This window comes from Scaptodrosophila lebanonensis, unplaced genomic scaffold, assembly GCF_003285725.1.
Source record: "Scaptodrosophila lebanonensis strain 11010-0011.00,11010-0021.00 unplaced genomic scaffold, SlebRS2 tig00001410-arrow-pilon, whole genome shotgun sequence".
Lineage (NCBI taxonomy): Eukaryota > Metazoa > Arthropoda > Insecta > Diptera > Drosophilidae > Scaptodrosophila > Scaptodrosophila lebanonensis.
In genome coordinates this window covers 5,619,006-5,633,922 of record NW_022060738.1, presented here as the reverse complement: position 1 = coordinate 5,633,922, position 14,917 = coordinate 5,619,006, and the positions used below count along the sequence as shown (strand labels likewise).

Here is a 14,917-nt window from a genome sequence, read left to right as displayed (position 1 = left end):
TAATATATTTTCGCACGTCGTTTACCAAATTAGGCCAGTAATAATACCGACGAATGCGCTCCAATGTTTTATGAATTCCCCCATGGGATGCTAAAGGATGGTCGTGAGCATTTTTTAAAACCGTTTTTACCAAGGATTTGGGCACCCATAGCTTCCAAGTATACGTATCATGCAACCTGTCCCCATTTGAATAGTCTGAGCGCCTATAAACCAAATCATCGGCGATTTTTAGGTCAGGAAATTGATCCAGATTGGCTTTAACACGTTCCACCAAATCCGAATATTCTTCGCCCTTAAACTCTGGCGATTCCAAATCAACCAATAACCCATTGTTCAAGTCAACGGCAGCAATCTCATCCTCGTTTATTCTCGACAAGGCATCTGGGACCACATTAAGCCTTCCCTTGCGGTGCTCAATTCTAAATTTAAAACTTTGTAGTTTTAGTGCCCATCTTGCCAACCGCGAATGCAAATCACTTTGCGACATGAGCCACTTTAGAGAGGCATGGTCTGTAATTATGGTAAATTCCAAGCCTTCTATATAAGCCCTAAAGCGTTTCAGACAAATTATAGCTGCCAGGCATTCTTGTTCCGTGACGGAATAATTCCTTTGTGCTGGATTTAGTTTTTTTGATACAAAAGCTATAGGATATTCATCTCCTGTCTCTGTTTTCTGAACGAGGACTCCCCCTACTCCAGTTTTACTGGCATCGCAATGAATATAAAAAGGCTTAGTAAAATCTGGACTACGTAATAGCGGTGCGGTGCTTAACATTTCTTTCAAGTTTTCAAAGGCCCTCTTTCCCTCTTCGGACATGGCAAATTTTTTCCTGGTTTTTAGCAAGTCAGTCAATGGCGCAGTCACAGAAGCAAAATTGTGGATAAATTTCCTGTACCAGCCGGCCATTCCCAAAAAGCTTCGTAGGGCTTTTATATTTTTCGGAAGCGGAAAGTTGGTGATGGCGGACACTTTTTCGGGATCGGTTCGTATGACGCCTTCCCCCACAATATGACCAAGATATTTTACAGAGCGCATGCAGAAATGGCTCTTCTCTACGTTAATGGTCAAACCGGCTGCTCGTATGTGTGATGCTACCGTTTGCAGAACTTCTAGATGTGACTCAAAGCTATCTGAAACAATAATCAAATCGTCCAAATAAACAAAAACCTCATTTCTCAACGCTGGTGGTATGACTTTATCCATCAGCCGCGACATAGTCTGAGGAGCATTGCACAAACCAAAAGGCATAACTCTATATTGATACAATGGCCTACCAGGAATTGTAAACGCAGTTTTGTCTCGCGAGGCTGGGTCAAGCGGTATCTGCCAAAAAGCATCTTTCAGATCTAAACTAGAAATAAACATGGCTTTTGGCAAACGACTCAAGATACCATCAATTTGTGGGAGAGGATAGGCATCTTTTTGTGTCACTGCATTTACCTTACGGCTGTCTAAGCATAATCTTATCTTTCCTGGTTTTTGAACTAGTACAACTGGCGAAGACCAAGCGCTGTCTGATTCCTCTATCACCCCCAGCTTAAGCATGCGATCTACTTCCGCATAAAGCAATTTTTCCACGGCGGGAGAGACGGGAAAATGACGCTGTTTTATAGGTGTTGCGTCCCCCACATTAATAATGTGAGTAATAAAATTTGTCTTACCTAGCCCAACCAAAGCAAATGAGGGAAACTGTTCGATCACTTTTTGTAACCTTTCATTTTGTTCCATTGATAATTTATGCTGACTGCTATCTATTTTTAATTCGGACACTTGTAATTCAGGTGGCAAGAGATCATATAAATTCCAAAAATCTATTCCTAAATATAGTTCTTGGGACAAGGTGGGAATGATGTAAAAGTCCATGTCGCGCGTTTTGTGTTCGTACTCAACTTCAGTCGTGATACGACCTACAATTTGTTGAAGGCTACCATCTGCAGTGCTCACATTAGATGATACACGCTTTATTGGAATCCTACTTTTAATAATTTCTTCAGCCAAATGTCCTCCTATACAGCTAACTGCAGCACCGGTATCTAAAAGACCACACACTTCACGGTTTAATAATTTAATTAAAGCATAAGGTCTTTTGTCGCTTTTCTTTTTACGAATTGCATTTATGGTTTTGATTGCGCGCCAATATGATTTGTGCCTATTGCTATTTCTGGACTGCGATAGGAATGTATCGGGCTTTAAGTTTTTACATAGTGATTGAAAGTAATTTATTTTCTGTGGCCAGTGTAAAAAGTCGTTAATGTTATTTTCACTGGCAACGTCTAGCTTTTGGCCGACGTTATTGGTTAAAATTGGCTTATTTAATCTGTGTTCGTCGCCTGATTTATCTGAACACACGAAGGACGACGAGTGCCTTGAGTGCTCACCTTCAAGTTTTTTTGACATTTGGGGCAAGCAGGCTTGTAAGTGTTTTTAGTGCCACAACCATAGCAAAATACTTTACGTTTGGCTACGCAATCTTGGTAACGATGCCCTTCTCTGCGACAATTCCAGCAGATAAGAGACATTGCCCCTATTTCTTCGTTGCCATCAGAATCGGACTCTGAGAAAATATCAGACTTATTCTCTTCAAATACCTCAGCCACATTTCTTTTAAATGGAGTGGATTTTTGATACCCATGTACACGTCTGGCTTCGTCCAAGAAACATTCTCGCTTTCGACAAACTTCCCTCAACTTAGAAACTGACCTGGTTTCTATATTAAGGATTTCGTGTTGTACCTCTGGCCGTAGATTGCGCCTTAAAATTTCAACTAATGTGGTTTCGTCCAAAGTTTGTTCCAAACGGTCAACTAACTGAACTACTGCGTCATAAAACCCATCAAAGTTCTCTTTTTCTTTTTGTTTTCTATTGCGAATGAGTTCTCTAATGTCCACATCAGAGCGCGTATCTCGAAATTGCTTTCTGAGGGCCATGCATAATGAGTTCCATCGCACCGTTTGCTCTGCTTTATGGAATCTCCAATAAAAATCATTAGCTTTTCCCTCAAACAAAAGACTAGCGTTATCGCACAACAAAGCGAAATTTCCACCAAGCGTTTGGTGAGTAAGCGCTTCGACCCGGTAGATAAAATTATCGACGCTTAATCCTTCTGTGCCCCCGCTAAAACGGAGCTTCCAATTATTTATTATTTGACCAATCTTTTCCGGCCTATTTTCCAACTCTGAGCCATTATTGCTGACGGATCGCCCTATTGGAACATAATTAGTTTCAGTTGTACCTGGGGCCAATCTCAATAACTGATCAGGCGAGCGTGAACTATTGGTTGCACTTTGCGAGCGTGATTGCTGAGTAACACTGTTGTGTCGACTCAAATGTGTGGAAACACTAGTTTCAACTGCCGCTGCCAACCTTTCGGTCAATTGAAGAAGCAAGTCATTTTGCATAACTTGTAGGGAATTGCTAATAAAAGAACTTAGTTCCATATTAATGCCAGATGGATAACCTTCTCGATTTGTATCAGAATTTGAAGCTACACTAGATGGTCTGGGGATTTCCGGTTGGATTGCAGTATTTTCAGTTGCTTTAGTTTGATTTCGAGTTTGTTGACGTGTTGAGGGGCCTGGAGGATCTAGACAAATGGCTTTGCAAACCGGACATGTATTGTCACTACGAAAATGTGTCTTTATGCAAAGTTTATGAAATGTATGTCCACATTTAGTTTTACAACCGTCGCTTGGTAAAATTTCCGCATTACACAAAACACAATTTAAATTCTGTGCGGCTTGCTCTTCTGATCGATTTAGCCCCATTTTGTTTGTACTTTTTTTTTTTTTTTTTTTACTTTAGATTAATAGCCGAGAATGTTTACGTTGACACAAAAAAATTTTACGCTCAATCCCTCCCAATAATAAGGCAGCTGAATTGAAAACGCAAAACAACAAAATGTGCAGAAGATTAAACAAAAGTAATAATAAGAATGTATAAATAATTTTAGAAATAAAAATAAGTATATTAATTAGCTTTTCGTAAATGTTTATAAGCGGTTGGTTTTAGCTATTAGTAATTGAATAAATTGTACCAAACCGCAACAATTTTAGACAGAAAAATATCAATAAAGTTTATACGATTTGACCTACTGTTTCGGTCGGCAAGAAATTTAAAACACACCTTTTTATTAATTCGGTACTTTCAAAAGTGTAAGCATTGAACACTTTATAAGAACAGTAAATAATTAAATTAATTTCAAATAATTTCTTCGCAATTTTTAAACAAGGTACATAAATATATAATTTGATTTCACGCTTCACCCTAGCCTTAACAAGGTTTATTTCCTAGTGTGTGCCATATATAAGAATGTATAGATGAAAGAATGTAGACATTACGCAGCCGTAAGTGAACAGCCGTAACTGCTTATGGTTTTGAACGATTTATATTAGCTTATTAAACGTGGTCAGTAGGAGATAAAAAAATCTGCCCTATCTGCAGTCCTATGCGCCTCATAAGCTAATTACATCCAATCATGGAGAGGAGAATTAAGATTTCAACTTTGCAAACCACCGTGGACAGCTGATTACTTCTAAAAGCTATTCATACTGTAACCCTATGCGTTTGTTTGCCAGGTTGGTAATTAGAAGACAAGTTTAAGTCACATCAAAACGCATCAGCCGTGGTCAGACGACAATTTCTAAAAATTCATCGCTGCAATCCTATGCGTCTGGATTCGATTTGCTGGGACTAAATTGTAGAAAGAAAATACATAGTATATGTTGTTTTACTAAACAGTAAAACGAAGATTGAAAAAAAAGAAATTAGGATTGAGAAAAGAAGTGAAGTCATGTTTTAAGTTTTGTGAGTCACACTAAGTTAGATGGAAAAATTAATAAACGAATTTTACTAATAATTCCAAACTAAGTGAGGCCATCACGTTGGGCGCCAAAAATAATAATAATAATAATATCTGTAACGGTTACAGAAGGAATTTGGGACTAGGTGGTCGACATGAGTAGGAGCGGCACGCTTAGAGTTCCGGCTCTGGCTCGTCGGCAATTGGGTGGTGTTCTTTACCTCCTACGTCATGTATGTCCCATGCTTATTATTTATTTTAAATAAGCGTGCATAAGACGAGAAAACAAAACCGGAAGAGAAACACTTAAACTGACTTCGGACGGACTTGCACCTACACTAAACTGCACACACATGATCAGAACTCAGATGTTGGCGAGTCTGAATACGCCCTCCCTACCTTGGTCATTACTAAAAGCCACATACAGAACAAAAAAAAAGAATATTAACAATGACCCCTTTGCTGGAAACAAAAACTTACGAAGGCATTGGGTTTGGCGTGAAATCAAAAAAATGATAAATTAGTAACACATTATAATTTATTTAAATGGGAATAAAAATTAGAGTGTTAAAGGAAAACATAAAACAAATTGCTGAACATACTATTACTAACAAATTCAATAAATCGAAAAATAATAAAAGAGAAAAAAAAATTACAATATTAAAAAAATTGAACCTTTTAAAATAAAAATAAATATTGCTCGAAGAAAAAAAAAAATTCATTAAACAGCCGTTCAGTGGCGTAGAGAATAAAAATAAATATAAACTTTCTTTAGTGAGTATTGCGCTTCCAATGACCCATTTTTTGAAATCAAATGCAAATAAAAGAATAAATAAACAGCTGTCTACTTACGGCTGGGCTGCTGATCCCACGCAGAAAGCGCTTTCCGTCTGGAACGAGCGTAGCTGTAAAAAAAGACACCGCGCTGGAATAAGAGCGCGCAAACAAAAAAAAACCCGCGGGAAGCAAAGTAAAGCGCACAAGCGCGAGAGAGAACCATTAATCGCTCTCACGTTCTCACTAAAAAAAATTGGTGCCTTCCGAATTACGGAATAAGGCAACAAGAAAAAAAAATGCAAAAATAAAACAGTGGCTTAACAATTAAAACCATACATATCACGAGCACTTCAAATAAAATTTTGCCACTGATTTGGACAAATTAACATATATAAAAAAAACTAGCCTAACCTTATAAATACTAATACGCCGGCAATCGGCTTCTTCGGCGCTTGCGCGCCACTGCAATCTTACCCGAATTTACTCGGGTTTTTTACTTTTTTTCGGGCACTAAACCGACACCAACAATAAAAAAATTAAGAAAAAAAAATGGGTAACACCTCCGGGCGAGTTCCGATACTTATTTTAACGTTTGGTCGCCGATTTAAAAAGGGTCGCGCCCCCGCCGACGTTTGGTCGCTATAGCCGCCTTTTCTACACTCCCAAATTAAAGTAGAAGCTGCCGGGTGTTGAGTGGACGGGAAAGCTAGCCTGGAAGTTGCTCTCTTCTTTTTTTTCTGCCGTTTATTCTCCCTCTAGGCACTGCGGCCGACCGAGTGGAAGTCCCAGGCAAGGTTTGTTGTTGCAGACAGCTGATCAAGGCCCTGCAAATTAATTTAATGCCTATCAGACTGCCTTGCCTAAACACTTGTTGCAAAAAAAAAATCACGCAATCTGCAACTTACCGTGGTCTGATACTTCTTCCGCAAATATTTTAGCGGCTTTAATGGTTGTACCCAAAGCGGTTAAAGAGAACAATTACACACTTTTGAATTCAATTTGGGAACTTTACTTTTTTTCCCACAAAAGGCACAAGCATTTGCTTTCTTGCCAGCGGAAGAAAATTTGACTTTTTTTTTTTTTTTATTTCGACAAGTTGAACTTAACACTTCATACACTTCTGGCTTGATTGACGTTCGGAATAAAAAAGACCGAACGTACTACCGCTGGCGCGAACGAAAGCTTTTAACATAGCGTCAGTGAAAGGCGCCAATTTCTTCCTTTTGTTGACATTTGCTGCTGCTATTTCACTTTCACCTTGTACCTGTTAAAGGCTACTGTTTAGCTTGACCAACAGATGGCGAGTCGTTAAATTTTAAAAATAATTAAATTTAACGTACAGGCTACAAGTCACGCTACAAACACCCCCTCACCAAAATCAGACTTGGGGAATAAAGCGGGCTTAATGCACACAAGGCTGATCTGACTTGTAGCTTTTTGTCCTGCAAATCGCGTATGCTTATTGGCGCAAATCTTTGGCATGATAACGCCCTATCAGTCGCCCTTGCAAGTCTTCGACATCATAATATGAGTTTCCGAGTTTGCTTCGAATTCTCGCTTTAATAAAAGTTGGACCAAGTTTTGCACTATAACCGGTTTGAAAAGAGCTCTGCTTGAAATTGCGATGATAAATTTCTTGCCCTACCTGGTAGCTGACTTCGCGTGACCTCAGGTTATAATTTCGTTTATTTTTATCATTTTGCCTTTTCGAGACTTCAGCTGCCTTACTTTTAACAATGTCAAAAGAATCCGTTTTTGAAAATGCAATGGCTCTATCTTCTAATAGATCTAGCGATTTCAACAGCTTATAAGTGGCTCCAGAAGTCACCATATGCTGCCCAAATACCATATAATAAGGACTCGTATTTAATGCAGCATGTACTGCAGAACGCAAAGCACAAGAAATTCTGCTTAAATTTTCGTCCCAATCTCGCTGATCAGGCCGTATGTATGAACAAATTGCTGCAATCACTGACCGATTAACTCGTTCAGAAGCATTTGCTTGCGGTGAATGTACGGCTGTGAACATCTGGAAAATTTTGTGTTCTTGCAACAAATTCCTAAAGGCAATAGATTTAAATTGGGACCCATTATCTGACACAATACACTCTGGTACCCCAAAAGTGTGGAAGAGCTCATTTTGCAAATACTTGATCACCACCTCAGCATTCAGTTTTTTGACTGCTTTGAGGAAAACGAATTTTGAGAAGTGATCCAGCACTATGAAAACTCCCACGTGACCACTTTTAGAACGTGGATATGGACCTAAGAAATCCACGTACAACCGTTGAAAGAAGCGTTGCGTTTCGTGCGGTTTACCAAGTGGAGGTCGCAAAGTACAGTTTACAGATTTTGTAGACTTACAAGTTTCGCATGCATTAATATATTTTCGCACGTCGTTTACCAAATTAGGCCAGTAATAATACCGACGAATGCGCTCCAATGTTTTATGAATTCCCCCATGGGATGCTAAAGGATGGTCGTGAGCATTTTTTAAAACCGTTTTTACCAAGGATTTGGGCACCCATAGCTTCCAAGTATACGTATCATGCAACCTGTCCCCATTTGAATAGTCTGAGCGCCTATAAACCAAATCATCGGCGATTTTTAGGTCAGGAAATTGATCCAGATTGGCTTTAACACGTTCCACCAAATCCGAATATTCTTCGCCCTTAAACTCTGGCGATTCCAAATCAACCAATAACCCATTGTTCAAGTCAACGGCAGCAATCTCATCCTCGTTTATTCTCGACAAGGCATCTGGGACCACATTAAGCCTTCCCTTGCGGTGCTCAATTCTAAATTTAAAACTTTGTAGTTTTAGTGCCCATCTTGCCAACCGCGAATGCAAATCACTTTGCGACATGAGCCACTTTAGAGAGGCATGGTCTGTAATTATGGTAAATTCCAAGCCTTCTATATAAGCCCTAAAGCGTTTCAGACAAATTATAGCTGCCAGGCATTCTTGTTCCGTGACGGAATAATTCCTTTGTGCTGGATTTAGTTTTTTTGATACAAAAGCTATAGGATATTCATCTCCTGTCTCTGTTTTCTGAACGAGGACTCCCCCTACTCCAGTTTTACTGGCATCGCAATGAATATAAAAAGGCTTAGTAAAATCTGGACTACGTAATAGCGGTGCGGTGCTTAACATTTCTTTCAAGTTTTCAAAGGCCCTCTTTCCCTCTTCGGACATGGCAAATTTTTTCCTGGTTTTTAGCAAGTCAGTCAATGGCGCAGTCACAGAAGCAAAATTGTGGATAAATTTCCTGTACCAGCCGGCCATTCCCAAAAAGCTTCGTAGGGCTTTTATATTTTTCGGAAGCGGAAAGTTGGTGATGGCGGACACTTTTTCGGGATCGGTTCGTATGACGCCTTCCCCCACAATATGACCAAGATATTTTACAGAGCGCATGCAGAAATGGCTCTTCTCTACGTTAATGGTCAAACCGGCTGCTCGTATGTGTGATGCTACCGTTTGCAGAACTTCTAGATGTGACTCAAAGCTATCTGAAACAATAATCAAATCGTCCAAATAAACAAAAACCTCATTTCTCAACGCTGGTGGTATGACTTTATCCATCAGCCGCGACATAGTCTGAGGAGCATTGCACAAACCAAAAGGCATAACTCTATATTGATACAATGGCCTACCAGGAATTGTAAACGCAGTTTTGTCTCGCGAGGCTGGGTCAAGCGGTATCTGCCAAAAAGCATCTTTCAGATCTAAACTAGAAATAAACATGGCTTTTGGCAAACGACTCAAGATACCATCAATTTGTGGGAGAGGATAGGCATCTTTTTGTGTCACTGCATTTACCTTACGGCTGTCTAAGCATAATCTTATCTTTCCTGGTTTTTGAACTAGTACAACTGGCGAAGACCAAGCGCTGTCTGATTCCTCTATCACCCCCAGCTTAAGCATGCGATCTACTTCCGCATAAAGCAATTTTTCCACGGCGGGAGAGACGGGAAAATGACGCTGTTTTATAGGTGTTGCGTCCCCCACATTAATAATGTGAGTAATAAAATTTGTCTTACCTAGCCCAACCAAAGCAAATGAGGGAAACTGTTCGATCACTTTTTGTAACCTTTCATTTTGTTCCATTGATAATTTATGCTGACTGCTATCTATTTTTAATTCGGACACTTGTAATTCAGGTGGCAAGAGATCATATAAATTCCAAAAATCTATTCCTAAATATAGTTCTTGGGACAAGGTGGGAATGATGTAAAAGTCCATGTCGCGCGTTTTGTGTTCGTACTCAACTTCAGTCGTGATACGACCTACAATTTGTTGAAGGCTACCATCTGCAGTGCTCACATTAGATGATACACGCTTTATTGGAATCCTACTTTTAATAATTTCTTCAGCCAAATGTCCTCCTATACAGCTAACTGCAGCACCGGTATCTAAAAGACCACACACTTCACGGTTTAATAATTTAATTAAAGCATAAGGTCTTTTGTCGCTTTTCTTTTTACGAATTGCATTTATGGTTTTGATTGCGCGCCAATATGATTTGTGCCTATTGCTATTTCTGGACTGCGATAGGAATGTATCGGGCTTTAAGTTTTTACATAGTGATTGAAAGTAATTTATTTTCTGTGGCCAGTGTAAAAAGTCGTTAATGTTATTTTCACTGGCAACGTCTAGCTTTTGGCCGACGTTATTGGTTAAAATTGGCTTATTTAATCTGTGTTCGTCGCCTGATTTATCTGAACACACGAAGGACGACGAGTGCCTTGAGTGCTCACCTTCAAGTTTTTTTGACATTTGGGGCAAGCAGGCTTGTAAGTGTTTTTAGTGCCACAACCATAGCAAAATACTTTACGTTTGGCTACGCAATCTTGGTAACGATGCCCTTCTCTGCGACAATTCCAGCAGATAAGAGACATTGCCCCTATTTCTTCGTTGCCATCAGAATCGGACTCTGAGAAAATATCAGACTTATTCTCTTCAAATACCTCAGCCACATTTCTTTTAAATGGAGTGGATTTTTGATACCCATGTACACGTCTGGCTTCGTCCAAGAAACATTCTCGCTTTCGACAAACTTCCCTCAACTTAGAAACTGACCTGGTTTCTATATTAAGGATTTCGTGTTGTACCTCTGGCCGTAGATTGCGCCTTAAAATTTCAACTAATGTGGTTTCGTCCAAAGTTTGTTCCAAACGGTCAACTAACTGAACTACTGCGTCATAAAACCCATCAAAGTTCTCTTTTTCTTTTTGTTTTCTATTGCGAATGAGTTCTCTAATGTCCACATCAGAGCGCGTATCTCGAAATTGCTTTCTGAGGGCCATGCATAATGAGTTCCATCGCACCGTTTGCTCTGCTTTATGGAATCTCCAATAAAAATCATTAGCTTTTCCCTCAAACAAAAGACTAGCGTTATCGCACAACAAAGCGAAATTTCCACCAAGCGTTTGGTGAGTAAGCGCTTCGACCCGGTAGATAAAATTATCGACGCTTAATCCTTCTGTGCCCCCGCTAAAACGGAGCTTCCAATTATTTATTATTTGACCAATCTTTTCCGGCCTATTTTCCAACTCTGAGCCATTATTGCTGACGGATCGCCCTATTGGAACATAATTAGTTTCAGTTGTACCTGGGGCCAATCTCAATAACTGATCAGGCGAGCGTGAACTATTGGTTGCACTTTGCGAGCGTGATTGCTGAGTAACACTGTTGTGTCGACTCAAATGTGTGGAAACACTAGTTTCAACTGCCGCTGCCAACCTTTCGGTCAATTGAAGAAGCAAGTCATTTTGCATAACTTGTAGGGAATTGCTAATAAAAGAACTTAGTTCCATATTAATGCCAGATGGATAACCTTCTCGATTTGTATCAGAATTTGAAGCTACACTAGATGGTCTGGGGATTTCCGGTTGGATTGCAGTATTTTCAGTTGCTTTAGTTTGATTTCGAGTTTGTTGACGTGTTGAGGGGCCTGGAGGATCTAGACAAATGGCTTTGCAAACCGGACATGTATTGTCACTACGAAAATGTGTCTTTATGCAAAGTTTATGAAATGTATGTCCACATTTAGTTTTACAACCGTCGCTTGGTAAAATTTCCGCATTACACAAAACACAATTTAAATTCTGTGCGGCTTGCTCTTCTGATCGATTTAGCCCCATTTTGTTTGTACTTTTTTTTTTTTTTTTTTTTACTTTAGATTAATAGCCGAGAATGTTTACGTTGACACAAAAAAATTTTACGCTCAATCCCTCCCAATAATAAGGCAGCTGAATTGAAAACGCAAAACAACAAAATGTGCAGAAGATTAAACAAAAGTAATAATAAGAATGTATAAATAATTTTAGAAATAAAAATAAGTATATTAATTAGCTTTTCGTAAATGTTTATAAGCGGTTGGTTTTAGCTATTAGTAATTGAATAAATTGTACCAAACCGCAACAATTTTAGACAGAAAAATATCAATAAAGTTTATACGATTTGACCTACTGTTTCGGTCGGCAAGAAATTTAAAACACACCTTTTTATTAATTCGGTACTTTCAAAAGTGTAAGCATTGAACACTTTATAAGAACAGTAAATAATTAAATTAATTTCAAATAATTTCTTCGCAATTTTTAAACAAGGTACATAAATATATAATTTGATTTCACGCTTCACCCTAGCCTTAACAAGGTTTATTTCCTAGTGTGTGCCATATATAAGAATGTATAGATGAAAGAATGTAGACATTACGCAGCCGTAAGTGAACAGCCGTAACTGCTTATGGTTTTGAACGATTTATATTAGCTTATTAAACGTGGTCAGTAGGAGATAAAAAAATCTGCCCTATCTGCAGTCCTATGCGCCTCATAAGCTAATTACATCCAATCATGGAGAGGAGAATTAAGATTTCAACTTTGCAAACCACCGTGGACAGCTGATTACTTCTAAAAGCTATTCATACTGTAATCCTATGCGTTTGTTTGCCAGGTTGGTAATTAGAAGACAAGTTTAAGTCACATCAAAACGCATCAGCCGTGGTCAGACGACAATTTCTAAAAATTCATCGCTGCAATCCTATGCGTCTGGATTCGATTTGCTGGGACTAAATTGTAGAAAGAAAATACATAGTATATGTTGTTTTACTAAACAGTAAAACGAAGATTGAAAAAAAAGAAATTAGGATTGAGAAAAGAAGTGAAGTCATGTTTTAAGTTTTGTGAGTCACACTAAGTTAGATGGAAAAATTAATAAACGAATTTTACTAATAATTCCAAACTAAGTGAGGCCATCACGTTGGGCGCCAAAAATAATAATAATAATAATATCTGTAACGGTTACAGAAGGAATTTGGGACTAGGTGGTCGACATGAGTAGGAGCGGCACGCTTAGAGTTCCGGCTCTGGCTCGTCGGCAATTGGGTGGTGTTCTTTACCTCCTACGTCATGTATGTCCCATGCTTATTATTTATTTTAAATAAGCGTGCATAAGACGAGAAAACAAAACCGGAAGAGAAACACTTAAACTGACTTCGGACGGACTTGCACCTACACTAAACTGCACACACATGATCAGAACTCAGATGTTGGCGAGTCTGAATACGCCCTCCCTACCTTGGTCATTACTAAAAGCCACATACAGAACAAAAAAAAAGAATATTAACAATGACCCCTTTGCTGGAAACAAAAACTTACGAAGGCATTGGGTTTGGCGTGAAATCAAAAAAATGATAAATTAGTAACACATTATAATTTATTTAAATGGGAATAAAAATTAGAGTGTTAAAGGAAAACATAAAACAAATTGCTGAACATACTATTACTAACAAATTCAATAAATCGAAAAATAATAAAAGAGAAAAAAAAATTACAATATTAAAAAAATTGAACCTTTTAAAATAAAAATAAATATTGCTCGAAGAAAAAAAAAAATTCATTAAACAGCCGTTCAGTGGCGTAGAGAATAAAAATAAATATAAACTTTCTTTAGTGAGTATTGCGCTTCCAATGACCCATTTTTTGAAATCAAATGCAAATAAAAGAATAAATAAACAGCTGTCTACTTACGGCTGGGCTGCTGATCCCACGCAGAAAGCGCTTTCCGTCTGGAACGAGCGTAGCTGTAAAAAAAGACACCGCGCTGGAATAAGAGCGCGCAAACAAAAAAAAACCCGCGGGAAGCAAAGTAAAGCGCACAAGCGCGAGAGAGAACCATTAATCGCTCTCACGTTCTCACTAAAAAAAATTGGTGCCTTCCGAATTACGGAATAAGGCAACAAGAAAAAAAAATGCAAAAATAAAACAGTGGCTTAACAATTAAAACCATACATATCACGAGCACTTCAAATAAAATTTTGCCACTGATTTGGACAAATTAACATATATAAAAAAAACTAGCCTAACCTTATAAATACTAATACGCCGGCATACGGCTTCTTCGGCGCTTGCGCGCCACTGCAATCTTACCCGAATTTACTCGGGTTTTTTACTTTTTTTCGGGCACTAAACCGACACCAACAATAAAAAAATTAAGAAAAAAAAATGGGTAACACCTCCGGGCGAGTTCCGATACTTATTTTAACGTTTGGTCGCCGATTTAAAAAGGGTCGCGCCCCCGCCGACGTTTGGTCGCTATAGCCGCCTTTTCTACACTCCCAAATTAAAGTAGAAGCTGCCGGGTGTTGAGTGGACGGGAAAGCTAGCCTGGAAGTTGCTCTCTTCTTTTTTTTCTGCCGTTTATTCTCCCTCTAGGCACTGCGGCCGACCGAGTGGAAGTCCCAGGCAAGGTTTGTTGTTGCAGACAGCTGATCAAGGCCCTGCAAATTAATTTAATGCCTATCAGACTGCCTTGCCTAAACACTTGTTGCAAAAAAAAAATCACGCAATCTGCAACTTACCGTGGTCTGATACTTCTTCCGCAAATATTTTAGCGGCTTTAATGGTTGTACCCAAAGCGGTTAAAGAGAACAATTACACACTTTTGAATTCAATTTGGGAACTTTACTTTTTTTCCCACAAAAGGCACAAGCATTTGCTTTCTTGCCAGCGGAAGAAAATTTGACTTTTTTTTTTTTTTTTATTTCGACAAGTTGAACTTAACACTTCATACACTTCTGGCTTGATTGACGTTCGGAATAAAAAAGACCGAACGTACTACCGCTGGCGCGAACGAAAGCTTTTAACATAGCGTCAGTGAAAGGCGCCAATTTCTTCCTTTTGTTGACATTTGCTGCTGCTATTTCACTTTCACCTTGTACCTGTTAAAGGCTACTGTTTAGCTTGACCAACAGATGGCGAGTCGTTAAATTTTAAAAATAATTAAATTTAACGTACAGGCTACAAGTCACGCTACAAACAGACAAATAATGATTGCATTT

At 38.8% G+C, this 14,917-nt stretch overlaps 2 protein-coding genes across 2 annotated transcripts in view; one reads left to right on the top strand and one right to left on the bottom strand.

The window, feature by feature from the left end:
* LOC115630522 (protein O-mannosyl-transferase TMTC1) overlaps positions 1–14,917 on the top strand; it is a 118,197-nt gene that overhangs the window by 19,253 nt on the left and 84,027 nt on the right. The gene's annotated exons all lie outside the window — the stretch shown is intronic.
* Positions 5,534–11,717, bottom strand: LOC115630524. The gene is made up of 2 exons (XM_030527128.1): positions 6,482–11,717; positions 5,534–6,400 (listed from the first exon to the last, which is right to left on the bottom strand). Exon 1 carries the CDS (start codon positions 11,391–11,393, stop codon positions 10,269–10,271), a length of 1,125 nt encoding a protein of 374 aa, XP_030382988.1. The 5' UTR covers positions 11,394–11,717; the 3' UTR covers positions 5,534–6,400; positions 6,482–10,268.

Bases quoted from the DNA above. Each gene is read 5' to 3' on its own strand.
- LOC115630524 (XM_030527128.1), bottom strand. From the start codon at position 11,393: ATGGAACTAAGTTCTTTTATTAGCAATTCCCTACAAGTTATGCAAAAT.